The sequence below is a fragment of the Zingiber officinale genome, chromosome 2A (assembly GCF_018446385.1).
Source record: "Zingiber officinale cultivar Zhangliang chromosome 2A, Zo_v1.1, whole genome shotgun sequence".
Classification (NCBI taxonomy): domain Eukaryota; kingdom Viridiplantae; phylum Streptophyta; class Magnoliopsida; order Zingiberales; family Zingiberaceae; genus Zingiber; species Zingiber officinale.
The window spans coordinates 112,748,811-112,772,627 of NC_055988.1; the positions used below are offsets into that span (position 1 = coordinate 112,748,811).

General features: G+C 36.5%; 2 protein-coding genes across 4 annotated transcripts; one reads left to right on the forward strand and one right to left on the reverse strand.

Moving 5' to 3' along the window:
- The first annotated feature begins 444 nt into the window (after positions 1–444).
- LOC122041957 (beta-hexosaminidase 2-like) lies at positions 445–2,465 on the forward strand. Its single transcript, XM_042601855.1, has 2 exons — positions 445–1,292; positions 1,394–2,465. The coding sequence occupies exons 1-2, from the start codon at positions 488–490 to the stop codon at positions 2,356–2,358; spliced, it is 1,770 nt and encodes a 589-aa protein (XP_042457789.1). The 5' UTR covers positions 445–487; the 3' UTR covers positions 2,359–2,465.
- A 1,875-nt stretch (positions 2,466–4,340) lies between these two features.
- Positions 4,341–20,082, reverse strand: LOC122041958 (protein FAR1-RELATED SEQUENCE 5-like). Of its 3 annotated transcripts, XM_042601858.1 has the most exons (6): positions 19,452–20,082; positions 18,130–18,203; positions 5,494–7,792; positions 5,271–5,422; positions 4,959–5,165; positions 4,341–4,874 (listed from the first exon to the last, which is right to left on the reverse strand). In XM_042601858.1, exons 3-6 carry the CDS (start codon positions 7,790–7,792, stop codon positions 4,773–4,775), a joined length of 2,760 nt encoding a protein of 919 aa, XP_042457792.1. In that variant the 5' UTR covers positions 18,130–18,203; positions 19,452–20,082; the 3' UTR covers positions 4,341–4,772. The 3 variants fall into 3 exon arrangements, with proteins under 3 accessions (XP_042457792.1, XP_042457793.1, XP_042457790.1); XM_042601859.1 differs by lacking the exon at positions 18,130–18,203; XM_042601856.1 differs by lacking the exons at positions 18,130–18,203; positions 19,452–20,082 and having other exon boundaries at positions 5,494–7,812.
- Between the last annotated feature and the right edge of the window lie 3,735 nt (positions 20,083–23,817).

A 23,817-nucleotide genomic window follows, 5' to 3' on the forward strand; every position in this document is an offset into this window, starting at 1 on the left:
TTCATCAACGGCTATCTACGTCAAAACAAAATCTATTTTAAAAAAATATATCAAAATTTCAAATTGTTATTCTAGAAAAAAGAGAAGCGCAGGGTTGGGTGCGAAAGGAATGGATTACATAAAAATCTTTTTTAAAAAAAAAAAATATGTAATAAATTTAATAGTAATTTTTTTTATAAAAACTTGTTTATAATAATAAAAACTTTGAGTTAGACTAGAAGACAAGATCCGTCGGATTGTCATATTTATAATCCGGTTGCATCCCGCCGGCCGGGGTACTCACTGAGAGCACACATTTCTATTCTATTCCTTGGCATTTGGCGCAGTCAAATAAAATTAAAAAAAAAATTAAACTGGGTATCGTCCAAATGTCACACGGTCAATAAAGAATTAAGATCGTGATTGGAATCCTACGTCTCTTTATCCCTATAAATAATAGCTACTTAAATGCCAGCACCCACCAATTCTACCAGACTCACATTGGACAATGGCCTCCTTTCTCCTCCTCCTCTCCCTACTCGACGCCATTTTCCTCGCTGCCACTTTTTCTACCGCCTCGCCGCCGCCAGAAATCCAGATCAACGTCTGGCCTAAACCCACCTCCGTCTCCTGGTCCGATGCTGCCCCAATCGCCGTCGCTCTGTCCCCCTCCTTCCGCATCCCCAACCCTTACCCGGACAACCCCTACCTCCGCGCCGCCACCGCCCGCTACACTCGCCTCCTCCACGCCGAGCGCCATGTCCCTCTCCGCCCCCCGCCCCTGAATCTCTCCTCCAACGCTCCTCCCCTCGCCTCCCTCTCCATCTCCGTCGCCGACCCCTCCGCCCCCCTCGTCCACGCCGTCGATGAGTCCTACAGACTATCCATCTCCGCCGACAATTCCTCCTCCGCCGCCGAGCTCGTCGCTGCCACCACCTGGGGCGCGATTCGCGGCCTCGAGACCCTGTCCCAACTCGCCTGGGGCGACCCGCCGGCCGTCCCCGCCGGGATCCGGATCGAGGACCGCCCCCTCTTTCCCCACCGTGGTCTCCTCCTCGACACCTCCCGCAATTACTACCCCGTCCGCGATATCCTCCGCACCATTCGCGCCATGAGTCACAACAAGCTCAATGTCTTCCACTGGCACATCACGGACTCGCAGTCCTTCCCCATCCTCCTGCCCTCGGTGCCGGACCTTGCGCTCCGCGGCTCCTACGGCCCGTCCATGCGCTACTCCCCCGAAGACGTCCGCCGGGTCGTGCGATACGCCATGCGCCGAGGCGTTCGCGTCGTCCCTGAGATCGACGCCCCTGGTAACTAGGCAATTTCACTGGCCACCGTTAACTGTTCGTTAATATGCCTCACTCGAGAAGGTACGGCTGAGCCCTCATTTTCGTTCTGTAATCATCTACAGGACACACCGGCTCGTGGGCAGAGGCTTATCCAGAGATCGTCACGTGCGCGAACAGGTTCTGGGCGCCGCCCGATGGCCCGGCGCTCGCGGCGGAGCCTGGCACGGGGCAGCTCAATCCGCTCGAGCCGAAGACCTATGACGTCGTCCGCAGCGTGCTTCGCGACGTGGCCGCCCTGTTCCCGGAGTCGTTTCTCCACGCCGGGGCGGATGAGGTGAACACGGCGTGCTGGGAGCAGGACCCGGTGATCAAGCGATTCCTGAACGCAGGCGGCACCCACGGCCAGATCCTGGAGACGTTTGTAAACTCCACACGCCCCTTCATAGTGTCCGCGCTCAACCGCACCGTTGTGTACTGGGAGGACGTCCTCCTGGGCTCGGTCGCCAAGATGGGCTCCGCGTCGATGCTTCCGCCGGAGACCACCGTCCTCCAGACCTGGAACAACGGTCCCAACAACACGAAGGTGCTCACGGCAGCAGGGTATCGGGTGATCGTGTCGTCGTGGAATTTCTACTACCTGGACTGCGGCTTCGGGGGATGGCCAAGCAACGATAGCCGGTACGATCGGCAGATTGCGGACGAGCCGGGTCAGCCGTTCAACTACGCTGGCGGCGACGGGGGTTCATGGTGCGCGCCATTCAAGTCATGGCAGCGGGTCTACGACTACGACATCACGTACGGGCTTAGCGAGTCGGAGGCGGTGCTGGTGCTTGGGGGGGAGGTGGCCCTGTGGTCTGAACTGGCGGACGGATCGGTGGTGGACGGGCGGCTGTGGCCGAGGGCAGCCGCGGCGGCGGAGGTGCTGTGGTCGGGGAACCGGGACGAGGCAGGGAGGAAGCGATACGCAGAGGCGACGGACAGGCTGGCGGAGTGGCGGCAGCGGATGGTGGAGAGAGGAATTGCGGCAGAACCCATCCAGCCCTTGTGGTGCATCAGGAATCCAACGATGTGTAACATGGTTCAGTAGTTGTTACTCGATTTACATCGTCCTCATTTGTGCTTGTTTGTATTTATTTGTTACCATCAAAACACTTCAAATTTCTTAATATTCAGGTTGCGTATTCTTATTTTATATTCACCAAGGATGTACTTGTCCAAAAAATGAGATGTTCAAAATACTCTCCATGACCCCTCTCCTCGCATGTACATTTGATGTGTTAAAGTTACGTAGGAACTTGGTAGAACACATGGAGAGTTTGGAAAGCCCATGTTGACTCAACGAGGTTAAGTGTTAATCATAACACGGTGCAACCAAAGAAATACGCTCAATGGCTTGGAGGCGCAACCAAGATTAGAGAAGGTTGCATAAGGTAATTGAGATATTGTAGGATGAGAAACATTGAAATGGTATTGGAACAGTTCATGAAGCATGACTTGGGATCATCAAATTGGTTAGCTTAGTAGTAGCTCAAGGTCCGTTGAATATTAGAGAAAATGATATATATATGAGAAATCCAAAGAATTGTAGGATGAGGAGCATTGACACACAACAATGAAATGTAAGTCACATTAGTCGATTGACTAGCTCTTAGGTGAAGGCATCTTAACTGTGTATCTCATGTCGTATTTAATTAAGTTATCGTATATTTCTCCTAATACTTCCGCTCTTACTCCCTTCTTAAAAGTACTTTGCTTCTCAACTTTTATTTTTCACCACTTGATCCAAAAATTCATGCATATTTTCTTTCTATTGGTATTATGTTTGAGACACATATCTAATGTCACTAACCTATATTAGATGATTACATTTTCTCTAAGGATAATCTTGTAATTTTTATAAATTTTTCTATTCCTCTTTCTAACTATAAAAAAGTCAATTTATAATTTATTTTTCTCACTTTTAAATGTAATTAGGTATTCTTCTCTTATTGAAAAACATATTCATATCCTATCATAAAATCTAATATAACTTTTCTTTTTCCATTTCTCATTTCAAAACTATAGCTCTTATACACCCTATCATACTCTTTGTTTCTTATTTTAACATATTCATTTAGATCTCCTTCTATTAAAATTATCTCGTTTGTCAAAAAAAAAAATACATACTACCTTATCTAGATCTTCCCAAAACCTATGTTTATTATCACAGTCTAATCTAATCTTGTGATATATACGTTAATTACATTAATAATTTCTTTTGCTATCACTTTCTTGAAAATTATAATTCTATCTCTTCTCTTAACTACTCTTACTATTTAATTCTTTAATAAACTATATGCAATAATATCTACTATATTTCTCATTTAACTCTTTCTTGTATGTTATAATTTAAAACCTAAATTTTCTATTATAGTTGTCTTCTCCTTGTCTACTTTGTCTCTTATAAACATAAAATATTAATTCTTCCCCTAATCATCATATTTTTAAATCTAAGACAATTCATAGTTCTATAATGTCTATTCTTATCCAACTAGGTGTGCAAAAATCTTACATATTTAATAACATCTCTGAGTTCTCATGAAAAAATAGGTGATCCTTACGAGAAACATTACAATTATTCTTATCCAACTAGGTGTGCAAAAATCTTACATATTTAATAAACGATAAACATTACAATTATTCTTATCCAACTAGGTGTGCAAAAATCTTACATATTTAATAACATCTCTGAGTTCTCATGAAAAAATAGCTGATCCTTACCTAAAAACATTACAATCGGATTCTACAAGGTATTCCTACTAAGGAAGGATCTAACATTACCACAATAATAAATTCATACATACATTAGCTAACAACCTAACCAACCCTCCATACCAATTTGAGATTAGTCATGGTATAATTTATTAACCGTGGGCGGAGTCGAATTAACATCATCTTTTTGGTTAAAACTTAATTTGAATCGTGTATATGTGTGTCCGCATGTGAACTCGTAAAATGCTTAAGCTATAACGTTTCGGAAGAGTGGCTGGACCTTCATAAAAACACAACAATAACAAACCCTGCAAAACATGAATTCATTTTCGCCTAATTCACTTCTCTGAATCAATGTTTTTCTCATACACTCATATGATACAATATCCAGACTAGAAGAAAAGGATATATGACAATGACAAGACGAAGTTAACAGACATCAGTGAAGTCCCTATGCTGTACATGACAGTCTTTGATCCTCAGCTATTGTATAAGGCCAAAACACGTCAGGGCATTGGTAAAAATAAAATATCTACCAGGAGAAACGAAAAGATATCTAATTAAAAAGACTTGAGTACAAAGATAACTATACAAGTTACAAAGATTATGGTTGCAGCACTACAGATACTCAGTCTCAGCCTTCGACGCAAAGCTAGTCAGTCGCAGACCATTCAGTTAAAATCTGCTGTATACCTTATTATCAACCAATTAACTGAAGTAGATTTTTTTGTTAGTCCATTCAAGGTCCGACTAGTGTTGCATGTGTCCAGTTGTATCTGCTGTACCTTTGTTAATATCAAAGGTAAGCTTGTGGGATAAATTCTGATGGTGCTGAACAGGAATAGTAGGTTGCTGTGATGAGAAAAGACCAACAGAATTATTGAACTAGCACTAACTTTTCTAATTTAAACAAGTACCATTGGATGATCGAGGTACCATTGGATCGAGGTGAATTGGAGGCACATTCAAGTTGGAAATGTTGCGATGCGGAATCACCCAGTTCATATAGTTGTTGGACTGCCCTTGCATAACCTGCATTGGGATGCCAATTGAACCCCTACGACACCAAGTTATATTAGCACTACTTGCTCCTTGGGATGCCATCTGATGGTCAAACAATCCTTGAGATGGAGTAAAAGGTTCCTACATGACATTAAGAACAATAGAATCAGAGCACAATTTACAATGAGAAAGCCATTTCCACCTGTTGGGAAGAAAACCAATCAGAAATTAAAATTACAAAAAAACCTGAGTAGGCATAATAGTCTCTTGAGGAAATGGTGAACCAGAAGGCTGCAAGGGCATTGTGTTACCATAGGATGTGGTGCTGTCCGGATGGTAAGAAGGAACATGCGATGTCTCATTTATCATTAAATGATCTGATGGATCATTTGTTTGCCCTATGCCACAAAACAAAATGTATAAACAAAATAGTCTGGAGTGACACAAGTTACAATAGTGATTAACATACTTGCTTTATCTTTTGTGTGTAACGTCTGGTAGAAACTTCCTGTATTAACTGATTCTGAATGGGATTGATGCTTCTTATATTTTGTATCTTGTCCATCTTTTACACGCTTTTTTCTGCCACGGATTTTCTTACCTCCAAAGGCATCTTGCTGAATATTCTCAATTATTGTCGCATTGTCCTCTGTTTGTCTATTTAGCAGATCCATATGCAGAACATGTTCAACTTCAGTGGTCAGCTTGTCAAGCTCTTGGTCAAAAATTTGTAAAGCATCCTCAGAAAATGCACTTTTTACTGCAATAGTAATGGCCTTGTGACAAACCCGGGTGTAGTGCATTGTCAGAAGATCTTGGCTATCACTTTTTGTCAAAACTTGATGTTTTTCAGACAAAATCTCAACATTTGCATATTTGCTCCACCTTTTCAGTATATACTGGGTTGGCAGGTGAAGGATGTTGTTGATGTTGAGAACCTTTAGCGCATGCATGCACAGGATGCCCCTACATTCAAATTTCCTACAGCTGCATGATACTGAGAGATCAGACGGTTTAAGTTCAACAATGCCAAAAGAATGCTTTTCAGGAAGGGTAACTTTGAAGGTATAAACAATCCCATCCATTCCAATTGGTTCACAAAGACATGAAAGTTGGCTCTTGAATTCCTCTTCGAAGTCATTATACAGGAGCCTTGTATATGATTCTGCTGCTTCATTTAGCATGGGCATGTCAACCAGCAAGACTGGTTTAGTTTGTCTTGACTTGTAGTCTTCATACAATTCCTTTTCACGAAATCTATACAGTGACTTGTGATACTGCTCTAAGAATTTTTGAAGAGGCAATTTCCTGTTGAAGTGATTTTTAAAGTGCTTCTTCATGTTGTCACTCCATTGCATTGTCATCATGAAAGCATAAAATGAGTTCTTATGATAAACTAATGCCCATCTTTCTCGAGCTGCATACAAATCTTCTAACCAGGTGTTACCTGCCAGATCATATTTGTGAATTAACCTAACCCATTTAGAACAAAACTCATCTTCAGAACCCTCCTCATGTATGCAATCTTTAAAATCCTGTTGAAAATTTGTGTCATTGTTGCTGACATGAGAAACATATACTGTGGAGTTCTGAAGTATATGCCATAAACAAAGACGATGACATGTCTCAGGTAAAGTCATATGTATTGCTCTGGACAGTGCTGGACAGTCATCTGTAAAAATAGTTGGAGGTTGTAGCCCTGACATTGCTACCATTAATGTTCTGAATAACCAAACAAAAGATTCTGTTGTCTCATCCAACAAAACAGCAGCTCCAAACAAAACAGTTTGCTTATGATGATTTATACCAATGAATGGTGCAAAAGGCATCTCATTCTTATTTGCACGATAAGTTGTATCAAATAAGACAACATCACCAAAATAGGTGTAATCAATTATTGATCGTGAATCTGCCCAAAATAAATTGGTAACTTGCTCCCTGTCATCAATTTGTATGGCATAGAAAAATGAGGGATCCTCTAGCTTCTTGGCTTTTAAAGATTCTAAAAGAAATTGAACATCACCCCTCTCAAGTTCTCTGATCCTATTAGTATGCAAATAGCTACTTTGATCCTTCAAAACAAACCCGATTGATTCAGCATCATGATCATCTTCAATAAGAAATTCAAGAGTCTGTGCAGGCTTTTCTAGCTGCTCACCAGTTTCATCATGTTGAGCTGCCAGCAATCTCCTATGAGACCTCAACAAGTGTGTTTTGTGTGGGCGTACAAGTGGATGGTTATGCTCATAAATGATTTTACTCACAACCCATATACCATCACGGCTCACCTTGAATTCTATGCGAGCCATACAATTAGTTCTCACTACTTCACGTGCCTTTTTTGTAATATGTGTAGAATGTTTCTGACGAGCACCTTCATTGCTACACAAGAACACTCTATTTCGTACAGTCCCATCTTTCCTTCGTCCAAGATGACCCTTTCTCACACTGAATCCTTTCCTTTGAGCGTAGATGTTGTAGAAATGGTAAGCTTGATCTTCAGAATGAAACACCATGCCAACCTCTGGCTCCATTTGTGAATTTATGTTAGTCTGTGGAATAAATGATGTGTCCCCAATGTTGTTATGTCTTTTGTTATGACCAGCTTGGCCTTCCTTTGTAATTTGAGAGTCCTTCCCCACAACATCCTCTCCAGAAGCACATCCTTGGATTTTATCTATCCTCCCTTCATCTTCGTCTTTCTCACTTATAGCTGCTTTGATAGTCTCAACAGATTCACTATCTGAAGTGGAATTAGATGCTTCCATCTTTGAGAAGGAAAACAGAAAATTAGTGGAAATTACACAGTGGTTAAGGTAGTAAGAGAGAATCAATATCAAATATGCAACCAACTACCTATAAAAGTGTAATGTGATTAAACTGGAGATAAATATGAGTGAAAATTCCATGCGCAAAAATGAAAAACAGGGCAATACTCATACAAGCCAACCAAGAACCTCACAACTATGTGTTATCCAAGATGACATGTAGTCAAGATGCTCTGTACTGACCATAATAAGTTATTAACGGGCACAAACTCATACAACTCCCTTAGCCAACACAAACTCCAAGGACTAAAGCTTAAGGGAGACAATTTGTACTCAAAGGTAAACTGGTTGTGCATCATTGAACTGACATGTTTAGTCATGACCCAAACATGAACCCTATAATATATGGGTCAAATCCTATCACTTGAACAGATCATGGTTTTAAAGGGTTTGACTCCAAATGACCATTTAATTAACATGCTAGAAGGGTCATGTTGAGTCACAGGATCCCACATAACCCATTTGACCCTTTAACTCAATTAGCACAGTACTAATGAACAATTAAATATGCAAACATCCAAAATCAATAACAAACAACTTTAATTGTGGGTCTACTTTCAAAACATGTAAACAATCCATTTATCTGATGGTCAAAAAAGGAACTAACCCAAGCCCTTAATTGGGGATTGGATAAGGTCAACTGAACTGGTTGTGCCAACTCTGATAGTCCTAACTAAGCCCTTGATGCTTCACTGGAGAAAAATGACACCATGAACATGCATTTTAACTAATTTATATAATTTGGGATCTACAATACACCCTTACCCCACCCCTCTGCACACCATTGGCTCTCATCTCTAATAATCACAACTTTTCTCAAACTCTGTTTTCTTTTAGCTCGTGCTCACATAACATGAGAGAGTATGCATAACGATATGGAGAAGGCACCAGTAGCAGTATATCCATGTACTAGTGTAGTTCTTGATAGTCAATAAAGGCAACAGGCAAAATGAAGTGATTCCTTGAAGCTAATATTGCCAAATTTACCAGGGACAAAAAGAAATTAAACATACACTTATAAAGCAGCTAGAAAGTCACCAAGTAACAATATGCTGAATAGCAGTCGCCAGTAGAGTTCTGTAGAGTACCAAAACCAATCTGTTTGAGAGCAATATGAGTTTCAAAATTAATTGTTTTTGTTCGGACTCTCATCCCCCTCTATATTTTGGCAGCAAAGGATTTTGATGGTTTTAATGAAATTGGAAAACCATAAGTTAGACTTGTGGTTGTCTCACTAGTGTGATAAGTTGTAAGTATATAGGTTGACTTAGAGAGGCCAAAGGTTATGAGGGTTTGATAGTTCAAGATCCGTAAGATTGGAGAAGAATAGTGCATTCGAGGGATCGCAAGATGAGGAGGATTGGAGTAGAGCAAGTTGAGGAGATCTACGTAAACAAAGGCGAGAAGGATAGTAAGGAAGAGTCGCACGCTCAGAGCATCTGAGGGACGCAGGTTGACAGTAGAAGACTTCAAAACTCGAAGATACTCTTAAGTGAGATGAGTGGAGTGACTTGTATATATGGGGCGAAGAGTAGATAAGCATATTATGCAAACTCAACCTTCGAACTGGTTGGTCGGAGTCACGATGTCAGTGGACTGATGGTGAGATTCAATCGACTGGTATTCACATACCCCAAGTGTAGGACTGCTTGGGGTATTATAATTGTATCAGCTGACTGAGCACTGATCAGTCGATCAGTTGACTGATAATTCAAACTAGTCGACTCATGATCCAGACCAGCCGAGTCGACTGATGCTATAGTGATCAATTCAAATGGAGTCGAAAATGAAAAGATCAACAACATGATGCAGATAAGATTTGACAACTGATGTGCAACAAGTAGTCGACTCAGCCAACAGGAAGATTCGAGCGGAAGACTATAAATAGGACTCGAAGGGCTAGAAGAAGTATAAGAATTGATCTAAAAACCATGCCAATGATCAATCTTCTTTAAGCCTTAATTGTCATTGATTCTATTTGTATTTTCATGTTTATTATAGGCTGATTGTAAGAGGTTTCTCCATTTCTAGTGATTAACTGAAGAGGAGAAAAATATTGGAATCTGTGTGCATAGACCTTTGATGTAGCAACCTAAGGATTGTGAACTAAGTAAATTAAAGGCGTCACTCTGATTTGTTTTTCTAATTATGTTCTTTATTTTCGTTGTGCATTATTCTTTGTAGAACACTAACACTAGAGGTGAGTTTTGGTAATCACCTCCCTCTACCACATCGGCATCCCAATCCAGTATATTTGACTCCCATGGTTTGGTGGTTATTCATTGTGCTTTAAAAGCTAAGATTGTAGTACCTGATAAAGACATGGCAGAAGCCATTATCAGCAGATAACAGTCATAAGGCCATCCAAAGAAAAAAAGATCCTATTACCTTGGTAATCCATCCCAAACTGGTTTTCAAATCCTTTAGTTCTCTTGACAGGATATTAACTACTAATGTTGATCTCTACCTGTAGCATTTCTCTATATGAAAGAAAAACAGAGATAAGACAATTTCTTAGTTATTTAATTAATTAATTAATTGTCCACAAAGCACCTATTACCAATCTTAGGTGTCACTCAGTTAGTGATATATATGTTCCTGCTTCCTAAATAATAGTAGATACCATGCCCGGCAAAACGAAAAAATTATACCATTCTAAATCTCGATACTACTCGACATAGACAATGTTTTCTCTGTCATTGTGTCAATCAATATCGTTTCATGGCAACACTCGGCATCCCTTGGCATGTTAAAACAAAGTAAAGCTGAGTTAGGAAAATGTTGTTCTTAATTTTAGCTTGTTTCCATACAAATGTCAAAATAATACGATTCCAATAGAAAACAAAATTTGAACATAAGTATACATTTATCACTGACACCATCTATCGAAACATCAGTACGATAAACAGTATCATTTGTATCATTCTAATCAACGATCGAAACACGGACAATGTTCAAGATTTTAAACCTTGCTTGATGCCTACCTGTACATAGGAACAACAAACACTAACCTTTAAAGATAAATCAAAGCAAGGTCTGAAGTCTTATTCCATGTTAAGTTTGGTCTCCAACTAGAATGAGATTTTTATTGCCAGCGGCACCAACAAAAAAATGAGATGGTGCCAATTGCCATCTATCAATGGGAGGAAGAAAATTGTGTATATCCTTATAGTTGTGCCAAAAATTTACAAGTTTTCCATTAGTTTACAGCAAATCCTGCAACTAGTTCATCTGCTGGATCTAGGTAAAAGTGATCCAAATTTTTAACGTGTGGATATATGATCATGAAATATTCTAGGGGAAGAAACAAACCATTCAAGATCCTCTAGTATGAATGTGTAAGATCTAATAAAATAATTGTGACAATACAGAAAGATGGTGGGCTTGTTGATGAGATAGGAAATGCACCATGACCTTCCAGATACGTGGAGAATAAAGATACAAGAATAAAGAATAACTTCCTTAAATTCACGACTCCATTGCAGACAAATTCATAGTGAGGAGTTGACACAATTCTGAATGGATTGCAACAAGTGAAGAAAGCCTGTAACAACCACACAAGTTGTGATATAGCTCCTACAGCTTGTGAACAACTTCTGAGGACTACACGATCTCAGCAAGTGCTTTCTTCAACACTTAAAAATCTCCAGGAGGGACAAAATCTGAAATAACTTTTATTATCTAAGAAGAAGCAGCAAAATAGCTTCTCTAGCACCATGTATTGCACTCCTGCATATAATCAAACCTGTCTCACTTTGGTTGACCACTAAAACACCAATTCAAGATGAGAATTTAAATCCTAGGCTAAACCAACATGATGCAGCAATTTTTGAAGTATTGTATCTGCATTATTTTGTGTGCACAAATGCAAGTTGTATTTGCTGAAAATTTTGGAATGAACAACTAGAAATGAGACTTTCCCTGGTCCTTTATAACTCAGTGTATGTTTTGCTATTAACTTCGGTTTCATTTGAGCAATTGCATATTTAAAGGCACAAATATTTCATTGTTAAGGATCTAATTCTATTTGAATGGAAATTATATTATATTTTTTATGTTTTTATGTACAACAAGCAATTCTTATCCCACTAGGTGGGATTTTTAATTTTTTATGTAATATTTGAAATTTGTATTTGATAAGAACTTTGATCATTAAATATGTAAATATTATATTTTAGGCTTAAATTAAATTTTTAAATATTAAAATTAAATTTATATAATTTTACAAATAAATTTTAAAAAAAACATATGAAATTTGACTCAATTTAACTCAATTAAATTTGAAAACTTTGAATTCCAGAATTTTTTTAATAATTCAAATTGAATTTGAAGATTTTTTATACCTTTTAATTGGCCTCTAAGTTAGAATTTTTTTTAAATAAAACTCAATCTACTCCATTTAGTTAAGTATTGTAACCAACATATCTTTAATCATATTCCAATAAAAAAAAGAAAAAGAAAAAAAATAACTTAATCTAATAAACTTTTATTTAATCAAAGTAATATATCATTCTTGACCTTGAACAAATGCTAAAAGAGAAGACACAAACAAGGCGGAGAATAACATAAAAAAACTTCATTGATGTTAAATACTAAATTTTATCCTATTTTTTCATTTTTAATTATTTGTAAATTTATTTTAGGTAACTAATTAATCTACATAGAACTAATATTTAGTGTTTTAGTGTTGAGCGAAAGTCGATTTATTGTTAGGTAAAGCCCATCGAGTAGACATGGTAATTAGGAATGTGTCAGTTCAAACTAAGTTTTATTTAGATTTATTTTGACCAATTTAAAATTAAACTAGGTTTATATAGGATTGTCCCATTCAATAATATGTACTTAGGTTAGTGGAATTATTAAAAGATTAAAAATTATTAAAAGCTATCATTAAAAGTTTATATATATATTTTTTCTCTCACTTCTTTCCTTCACTTTCGAATTCATCACCTGCCACCCACCCACACTGTTTATAACAACTGACTACCACCACTGACATGGTCACTTGTCCACATCATCCACTTAATACTCTTCTTCTTCCCTCTCCTTTTCTCTCCCTTTCTTTTTATCGTCGTGTATCTCCTCATTCCCCTCTCTTCTCTCTTTCGTCGTTTATCGTCCTCTCTATTTCGCCATGCTATCACACCCCTCCTTGTTTCAGTTTTACCACACTCATCCTTGTTTTGTTGTTCTACCATGCACCGTCAATGTCAAGTTCATCTCATGTGTCAGTTAGAGAGCATAGCACTAGATTTTACCCCTGCTAACCAACACAACTCATCACAAAAAACCATGGAGGAGAGTTCTTTCAAATGAAAGTATTTTTTTTTTTTTGAATGAGGTTTAACTTTTTTGAATATTTATACTCACCACTTCATCAATTTTGTCAAATGTGTCACCCATTGTGGAAGCACATTAGGGTAAGGTAGGGCATTAACACATTAGAGTAAGGTAGCCCTACACTATTTATAACTATTATAAAATTAGCCTTGTATTTTATAGTTATCTTAAAATTTCAAAATAAATATTTTAGAAAAAAAAAAAAAATGATTAGCAACCTTCTTTATCTTCCTACTCTCAAGAACCATGAAGTACCTCCTTCTCTCTTCCCTCCAAGCTTTATTGCATGGATATAGGTACACCGTACATGTATCAAATACAATACAATACAGATACGGCAATACGGTAAATTTTGAAAATATAAGATACGGCTAGGCTATGACAATCATTAATATATATATATATATATATATATATATAGAGAGAGAGAGAGAGAGAGAGAGAGAGAGAGAGAGAGAAAGAGAGTATTGAAAGATCATGAAACATAATTAAAATTGAGACTTTTAGATATTGTTCATACAAAAATTTGAAAGCTAAAAAGAAAAAAGGAAATTGAAAGATTAGGGCTTATATTCAAATATCTAAATCAAATCTTTTTAATAAAATAATTAGAGTTTAAGCATTTTAGAGGAGTGGAGCATAAATCAAAATAAAAAATCAGAAATAATAATTTAGGGCTTACATGGGGGTGGCAGCGACAACAGAAAGGGAGGCGGCAGCAGCAAAAAGGCTAGTAGGATGAGAGGCAAGCAGAAAAAGATTAGGGTTTAGAATTTAAAAGCCTACAACCCAATTTATTTTTATTAATTATTTTCCAATTAGTCCTAGAAAATTTTAAGTTTTTTCAATTAACCCCTGAAAATTTTAAATGTTTACAATGTTGCCTAAACGTATCAAGAAAAACGTATCCTAACTGTATCCTTGTCGTGTCCAAAACATATCCGCCTAGTCAAACATCAAAAAAGTCCATGACACATTTTTGGTCGTATCTGATACGCGTATTTGTGTATCGTATCCGTATCCATGTCGTATCCATATCTGATACTTAAAAAAAAAATAGAGTATTTGTGCTATACAGCCTCCAAGTCTAACTAAGATTGTTCAATATTGGTTTGAATTAAAATAATGAATTGAACAAAATAAAAAAATAATTTGATTTTTTTTACCAAATTGATTTTGCTTTAATGCCTAACCAAGAAAAAAAAGTCTAATTTTGCCACACTCATTTGTGAGTTAGACACAAAATCAAACAATAGTATACTTATTTGATTAACCATGGATGAGATAAGTATGGAATAGAATCCTAAACCTTGGAACATGTATAGCCAAGGTTCAAAATTTTGAGCATGTCAGAGTTTTGGTTTTTAATTGGAATAATACTATTTTGATATTGGGTTAATGCTCTGTTGCAGGGTATCGATGGTGAATTGGAGGTTGAAAGAGGAAGAAGATGAAAGAAACATTGTGTGTGTTGGGTAGTATGAGTTTAGGTAATTTATCAAAATAATACCACGGTACGATACGACATTTTAAATCATGTGTACAACCCCTTCCAAGCTATATTTTAGGGCATTAAGAAATAATTTACACTATAGAGACTTTCTTGTGTCCACAATTATTCTAGCAAAACCCTATTTATATGCAATTCCTTTTTTGATGCAAACCAAAAAACTTGCTCTATTAATTATATTTGTTAGTTGCTAACAAAATCGACCATTACAAATGGAAAGAAATAACCTTTGGGTCATATCTCCTATCACACCTTTGAATGCAAGAGCAGAAGCAAGACCTTTCTAAATTGTAACCGAAGGATAATATGGTTACTTAAAATGAATCCTCTTTTATCACCAAATAATTCATTTTTTATCTCATCTACGCATAGAAAAGGTATGCATTAACTAAATGTAGCTGCATGTATCCCTAGTCATTAACATTATATGAAAACCAATTAATTAACCGTGAATCCAACATTGTCTTCTCTATGCAAATCTTAGTAAGTTTTTAATCTTTATTGGGCTCTTGTAGGAATTGGTGGATAGCTATAGTTCGCGGATAATAACCAAATCTTTATCCTACGCCATTATGCTCAATCCCCTACTATATCCTTATCTATATTTAAATTATTTTATTTTATTTTTTCATTGCTAACTAAATATTCTTTGGTCTTGCTCTCCCTCGATTAATATATGTACTTGTCATGATCTTACATTGCCTAATTGACATTTATTAATAGCCTAAGTATCGTTCATACCTTTTTAAACACATCTCTCAGAGTTTTCCTCAACATGTGTAACCTTACTTTTTCTCTAAAATTCTCATTTCTTATACAAACAATCCTCATATGTCTGTACATTCATCTTAATATCCTCATTACTGCAACTCTCATCTTCTACTCATGTGCTCGCTTCACAGCTCAACATTTAACTCCATAGACATAGTAGGTCTAACTGTTATTTTGTAAAATCTTCCATTAAATTTTGGAAGTATCTTACAATCACAAAAAACACTTAGACTCCCCTTTTCATTTCAACCATCTGGTTTGCATCATTAACTCCTCCATACTTATGCAAAATCGATCCTAGATACTTAAAACTTTCAATTACTCATCAGCTCCCATCTTAACCATTGTTTTCCTACGTCTAGTACTACTAAACTCAAATCTCATGTTTGTTTTTACTCTATTAAGCTTAAAACCATTAACTTCCAATATATCCCATAAAAATTTCAACTTTATTCCTTCACAAGTCTCATCGATCAAAACAATGTCGGCTGTAAACAATATACACTATGATAATATATCTTAGATGTATCAATGAGTTCATCCATAATTAATATAAAAAATATATAGACATAGAATTAATCTTTAATGTAACTCTATTTTTATAGGAAACACTTCGGTTAATCCGCATGGGGTGTTTACTCTTATCATTACATTCTCATACGTATCTATATCTTTAATATATGTTAAACTATCACCTTTCTTTTCTAGAGTTCAATATATTCTTTTATGATTCTGTCATAAGCTTCATGTGTGCTTGTTTCTTTTCCTGATATTTTAATGTACAACTTTTATTGTCGACTTTTCAAGTATAAATCCATTGATTTTTGGTCATCTTTGTCTTTGTAATCTTTTTTCTATCATGTTTTTCCAAAGTTTCATAGTATGACTCATTAGTTTAATACTACTATAATTCGCATAATTTTATATATCTCCTTTATTTTGGTATAGGAGATCGAATAACTTAATCATCTAGTCCAATCATTTCTTAATTTTTCATCCCATTTAATGTTTATTTTACTTCTAAAATTTGAATTCTTCGATAAAATTTAAATTTTTATACTTCACTAACCTACCTAAATTTCTTAAGCTAAGTTGGTAATCCAAACCTTCATGAAAAAATTAATAAAAATATCTCTTTCATCGCACATTTATTTCCTCATCCTTCACTAGTACCCACTCATCTTTAATGCATCTTATTTGGGTAAAATCATTTGTTTTTTTCTCTCACTTTGACTATTTTATAGATGTCCCTTTCTCTTCTTTTGTATCAAGCTGTCGATATAAGCATTTGAAAGCTTCATTCTAGCATAGGTTATTCTTTTTAGCTTCAATTTCTCTTGAACTTCCTCATCCAACCACCAAGATTCTTTATTTGGTAATACTCGTACTCTTGACTCATTGGATACGCACTTGGCCAATGTTTTCAAATCTGATGTTATTTTATCTCACATCATATTCAAGTTGCAATATATTTCTCCTAATATTTATGATTCTACCCTCTCCTTAAATATTCTTTACTTCGCATCCTTTAACTTCCACCACTTCATCTTAGGAGTTTTGCATATTTTCCTAACACCATTACCTAACGTTAGTTTGTTAATTTTTCTCCTTCATCTCTCTTCTTGACCATAAGAAAGTCGATTTGACTTATTGTTCCTATTTTTGAACCTAACCAAGGCTCTACTTAACAAATATATTAACTATTATAAGTTCATGTGTTATCGCAAAATCCAATATAATTTTCCCTTCTTCATTTCTTATTCCAAAGTCATAGCCCCCGCATACCATATTATTCTTCATTTCTTATTCTACATGTTCATTTAAATCTCCTATTAAAATCATCTTGTTTGTCAAAAAAAAAAAATTGTACTATCTAATCTAGGTCTTCCAAAAAACTATGTTTTATATCTTCATCAATCTCACTTGAGATGTTATTTACATTAATAGTTCATTTTACTAACATTATCTTGAGAGTCATAATTCTCTTTCTTCCTAACTACTACTACTTCGTCCTTTAATAAATTATCTACAACAATACCTACCATTTCTCATTTTACTTTCCTATATATCATAACTTAAAATCTGAGATTTCTATCATGTTTGTCTACTCCTACACATTGTCTCTTGGAAATATAAAATATTAATTTTTATCTTAATCATCGTATCTCCTATCTCTATTGCTTTGCAGATGAGCATTCATATATTCCATGTTTTAAACTTAAGACAATCAGTATTCCTATAATGTTTGTTCTTATCAAACTCATGGTATGCATATTTAGTATTACACCCAAGTTCTTATGAATATATAGCGGTCCTTAATAAGACATTGCAGTCGAATCCTATAATATGATCCCTTCCAAGAAAGGACCTAATATTAGGGCAATAATTTGATGGATCCATACAAAACATTTGCCTATGTTTTAACACTGGAATAGATGGAGACTAAATTCACAAGTCAGACTAACAAAGCAACTACCAGACAATCAATTCTTACAATTTGGATTAAGTGGGGTATTGTCTTGAGTTTTAATATAAATGCATATCTGTACAATTGATAAACTCTTGAGATTGCTAGTGTATGATTGCTGATTTTGATTTATTTCTATCTATGAATGGAAACTGAATCTGTACCCATCAAATGATTTGAAAAAATTACCTTATATATTATTAATCAATGCCCCATCCAACAGTAAGCTTGTGCAATTTTGTATCATGTAATCACAGTGACATCTGCACAGTTAAAATATAATCATGTTAAACTGAGATTTCAAATGTCACTTTTAAAAAAAAACTTACTATAATAACACTAAAGAGGTATATTTGGACAGGCAAAGCTTCCAACATTCTTTAACCTATATAGCTCACTGGAGGAATAAGATTTATGTGGTTAATCTCAATTAACTGGGATGAACACAGATTGCTGATGAAGCTTCCAACTTTCTTGCATAATCATGATATTAACTTTTGCACATTGTTCTTGTCTTTATGCAGTTCAATTGGCAATTGGCAATTGGCAATTGGCAATTGGCAATTAGCAATACAATCAGCATAGTATCATAAAATGATTTAAAATTATTGCTGAACTTGGTAAGGAAAAAAAGGGATATCAAACAACCTAGGGGAATAAAGAATAAACGTGAAGAATCTGAACTAATAAATATAATTTCTACACTAAGAAAGTTGAGGTATTGAGTTTCTTAGCCACCAGCTAACCCTTTTCCAACACCAATCTACTAGCACCCAGACCTCAACCATATCTAAGGTTGAGTCTGCCTACGTTGGCAACTATCCACATCCCTTGTAGATACTCACATTTCTTATGAAGTTTTACCAAGCTTTGAGATCTTCTCCGGTCAAGCTACTCATCCCTCAAAATGCACCAAACCCTCAGCTCTCTCCTCTTGCCACCTTTCATGCCTTCGCTTACATAGTTCCCCTCCTTGACTCAACAATGCTATGATGCTCCCCATCATGCGATCTCATAGATATGTGCACCATCCTTCTCCTAAGAGTCCTAAGAGTGCAAAACAAACTAAATCGGGTCGAATAGTATATAAATATTGGTTCAAGTTCAAACTCAAAAAATGTGTGAACATCAAAAACTGATATTAATATGCTAATAATTTTATGGAGAGTTAAAGATAGTATGGATGTCCAATAATTTCATAGAATTCAAAATATGATGTGAATAACCTAAAAATTGCAATGGAACTCTACAGTTGTAAGGGTATTCTAAATGATGTATCAAGTTTCCAAGTTTTCAAGTATTTTCAAGGTCTACCAAGGAAATATTACTTCTACATTTTATTATCTTTGTTATGTGCATAATAGTATTGCTCTTCCTTCACCACATAAGTTAGCAGAATCTTGCAAAGGCCTACAGTAAGCAATAAATAATAACTAAACTTAAGGTTCAACTAAAATGCGTCAATTCAAAGAACGAGCTCAAGGTTGTATCTGGAATTAAAGAATACTTACATCAACTGAGAATTCAAACGATAACGTTACATCAAGTCTCTGACTGACGGAAGCATGTGCTACAGAAAGCTGATGCCTGACGGTAGGTTCTCCCTTCTGGCGCTTTGCTGAGGACGGGTAACAATCTCCCGGCTAGCGAGACACTGTCCACTAACGCCGGCCAGATTAAAGTAGCGCCGAAGAATAGGGGTGATTGGGGAGGACTTTTAGTCGGTTGCTTGCCAATAAGTTGTTGGCAGGTTCTTGTCGTCAGCGGCTTTGATGAGCAGATGACACTGCCCTCGACTAAGCTGATCGGAGAAAGACGGAACAGAAGGTGAAGGATTTTCTTCTCGACGACGATCGTAAGAGGCCTAAAGAGCGAGGGCTTGAGATCTCGGCTCGACGGCAGTAGGAGAAGAATAGAAAGATGAGCAGCTGCTTGCGCCGTGCGGCCGGAGGCCTGAGGGCATGAGACGGCCGGCAGAGAGGCGCCGGCAGGTAGTGTGAGGAGATCTAGCGCGTTGAGGAGTTCGGCGTCGGGTTAGGTGATGGACGATACCGCCGGAGTAGTAAGCGAGGTGTATTCCTGACGGAGAGAGCGGAAGTTAGGGCTGCGGATTATTGTTTTCTTTTTCCTGGACACGGAAAGATTTTTAATTCAATGGAAGAATTAAATTAAAATTATACAATATTTAGGCAATTACCTGGAGCCTAAGAGGTCAAGAGCCCTTTTTTTTTTTTGGTTTTTCTTTTTCCTTTTTCTTTGTTTTTGTTTTCAAAGCTCTTGTTTCATTTAGACAATAAAAAACAATTAAAATGTAATTGATTATCAAAATAAAATTGGCTATAAATAGATAGATTAATCAAGCATAAAATAATATTTTAAGTTAAATATTAGAGTTTAGTTATACTTTAGTATTGTTTTTTTCTTAGATTTTAAAGGGTGCATTTAATATTTCTAATGTTTATTATAATAATTTAACTTTTATATTAAAATTTACACATTATTATTTCAATTTTACATATTGAAAAACTCCGCTCATGAGTTCCAAGTCCTGATAAAGAAGGAGTGTTATATTAAATTATCAGTCACTGTTAAAATTATGGTAAATGTTCAATGAATAAATCTGTTAAACTATTGTGTTAATACTAGGTTGTTCCCCAAAAGAAACATGTTGCAGGGTTCTATTGTAACATTTCGACAATAACTGCTATACCTTCAAAATTCGGATGTAATACTAAATACACAAGAGTTCACACTACATGATTCGACTGTAAAGTATCGGCAAGGACCATTGCATCTCCATAAGAACTTGAGTGTAGTGTTAAATATGCAAGAGTTTTTACACCATAGGTTTGATAAGAACAAATATGATAGGAAAAATAATAGTCTAAGATTTAGAACATAGAACATGAAACTCTCACTGGTAAATCAATAGAGGTAGTAGATACGATGATTAGAAAAAAAAAATTAATATTTTGTGTGTACAAGAGACAAAATGGGTAGACGAGAAGGCAAAGATGATAAAAAAAACTCGAGTTTAAGTTATGGTACACAGAAAAGAGTAAAGTAACAAATGGAGTGGGTATTATTGTAGATAGTTCATTGAAAGATGAAGTTGTATAAGTAGTTAAAAAATAAATAGAATTATATCCCTTAAGATAATAGTAGTGATAGGAACTATGAACATAATTAGCATATATGCACCACAAGTAGAATTAGATAAACTACCAAATCAAGGTTTTGGGACAACTTGGATAAAGTATTATAAAATATTCCACCAAATGAAATAATTTTAATAGTAGGTGATCTAAATAGACAAGTCGAAGTGAAAATGAGAAATATGAGAGGGTACATGGGAGGTTTGCAACGAGAAATAAAGAAACAAAAATTATATTAAAATTTACAATAGCATATGACCTTATATTAGCTAATATATTTTTTAAGAAAAGAGAATAACACTTAGTCACATTCAAAATTAGGAATAATAAATCACAAATTGACTTTCTTATGGTTAGAAAGAATGATAGAAAGATTGGTAAAGATAGTAAAGTCATCCCTGGAGAAAGCTTAACTACCCAATATAGATTAGTAATGTTGGATATATTAGGATCTTGAGAGCAAAACAACACAAGCATAGTGAAATATTATCAAGATCCTTTCCAGAAGATCCATGTGAAGGAAACCATATACTAGTTGAATTAAGAGTTCTACCTTTGTTACATAAATACGAACTCCTGACAGCAACTTTGTTCTCGGTAAATCTCAGCACGATCAAGTGTTCATGCCTTTATAATATCTACACAAACACATTACGCTCATCTCACGAACTCATAAATTTGGAGAAGAAACCACCACCGTGGTGCTAGCCACACTTGGAGGTTCAACCAAGAGCAAGAAGAGGAGAAAGAAGAAGAAGATCAAAAGTCTCATCCAAAATTCTCACTCAAAAGGCATTTTATATTTTTTAAGGAATACAAAAGGTTTTTTCCCTTTTGGTATTTTTCCAATAATGATATCAATTAATCTCCATTAATCTACATTATCTTCTTAATGGGTTCATTTTAGCATATTAGATTAACCATTAATCCAATAAGTCAATCTGTATCCATTAACTCAATAAGTCTAATTATCTCATAATTGGCTCTTAGGGTTAATACTAACAATCTCCCACTAGCACTAGTGTTAATCATTACAAAGATGACACCAACACTTTGGATTAATCCATTATTCTTAAGGCCCTTAGTATTTTAGTCAAACTAAAAAAAACTCATCTCCAAAATAATATGTTGTTTGTATGTGGCATAATAGGCTCTCGTAATATTAGTAATGTATCTAAAACCATTTAAATATATAAGCAATAAGTGACATATAGCAATACATCATTGCTACCCAAGTTGTAACGCCCCGGCCCGGGCGGGCCCCACCCGGACCAAACCGGGAACGCCATCAGAATTATCCATCGGGTTGACAACTAGCTCCACAGACCACCGAAGGTCCTTTTAGCGTACTTTGTCCTCACTCGCACGCACCCTGGAAAACTTCCTAGGAGGTCACCCATCCTCAGATTTCTTCAAACCAAGCACGCTTAACTATTAAGTTTTTAAGTTTAGGCTTCCGAAAAGGAAAGTGCACCTTAGTGATATTGATAGTACCATCTAACCTTTTAAGTCATACTTAACCAGAATCTCAGAACCGGGGTATTACAATCACCCCCACTTAAAGACACAACGTCCTCGTTGTGTAACCACGAATCACACCACAGATAAATCCCAGAATCTCCCTCGCTAGGTGGTGCCCTGGGTGCTCCTGCCACACGCGCACTCACGGTCGCAAGGTGGTTCTGATACCATCTGAAGGATCAAAAAGAATTTAGATATCTCCACAATGGTATGATATTATCCACTTTGGTTCTAAGCCCTCATGATTTTGCTCTTGGGTTCTACCCAAAATGTCTTATACCAATGAAGATATCTTTTCTCTTATAAACTCATGATCTTTTCCATGTGTTTTCAATATAGGACTATGTTTGCAACCTTGCAACCCCAACAATCCCTCCCTCAAACAAAAGACCATAGGCTTCCCACGTCCGATTCTCGACCCACCAGGTCTTCCTGTCCCTCGGTTTACCCGACCTACTAGGACTTCCTGCCTAGTATCTGGTTCTCTTGATCCGAACATAGGAGCCCCCAACCCCCACTTTCTTTATTTGAGATCAATATTGTACTCACATGGCTCAATCAGACAATAGCTCTTGTGCACAGTCGGCGGTTAAACATTCTGGCAGTCTGGGCTCTGATACCAATTGTTGGATCGAAAAGAATTTAGATATCTCCACAATAGCATGATATTGTCCACTTTAGGCCTAGACCCTCATGGCTTTGCTCTTGGGCTCTCCCCAAAAGGCCTCATGGCTTTACAAAATCCAAAAGGTCTCTTTTTTTTTCATAATTCCATAAGGTTTGTACCATAACTGAGAACCAGCCTTGAGGGTCCTATATCTTAAGAAGGTTCTAGGATAGGTTTTTCAACACTCATATAATATGACCATGGACATCTATAAATTGTGTTGTATACAAAATATAGATATGAGTATGCTCTCTACAGATAGAAAATCCTCATCTAGAATTGCATTCTACTTAGAGACAACATAATATCTTGAAAGGACAATAAGCAATTTGTTGGAACCAAGTAGAGTGCAAAAGTAGAATAGAAGTCATAGCTCTAATTCCTACGACATTCAACTTGTCTAACAATAACTTCAGGCAGCGTACACAAAAGGTAAGATAAATCCCATGAAACAATACTCCCTAATCTCTAGTAGTGTTGATAGACCTAACTAATGACTGACACAATACAAGTCATTCATGGTATAAACAACTA

What these genes read in the sequence shown, in the direction of transcription:
- LOC122041957 (XM_042601855.1), top strand. Translation starts at nt 488, where the DNA reads ATGGCCTCCTTTCTCCTCCTCCTCTCCCTACTCGACGCCATTTTCCTC. An exon ending in CCCTGAGATCGACGCCCCTG is followed by an intron (nt 1,293 to 1,393) that starts GTAACTAGGCAA and finishes AATCATCTACAG; the next exon opens with GACACACCGGCTCGTGGGCA.
- LOC122041958 (XM_042601859.1), bottom strand. Translation starts at nt 7,792, where the DNA reads ATGGAAGCATCTAATTCCACTTCAGATAGTGAATCTGTTGAGACTATC. An exon ending in ACACACAAAAGATAAAGCAA is followed by an intron (nt 5,423 to 5,493) that starts GTATGTTAATCA and finishes TTTGTGGCATAG; the next exon opens with GGCAAACAAATGATCCATCA. An exon ending in AGACTATTATGCCTACTCAG is followed by an intron (nt 5,166 to 5,270) that starts GTTTTTTTGTAA and finishes AATGTCATGTAG; the next exon opens with GAACCTTTTACTCCATCTCA.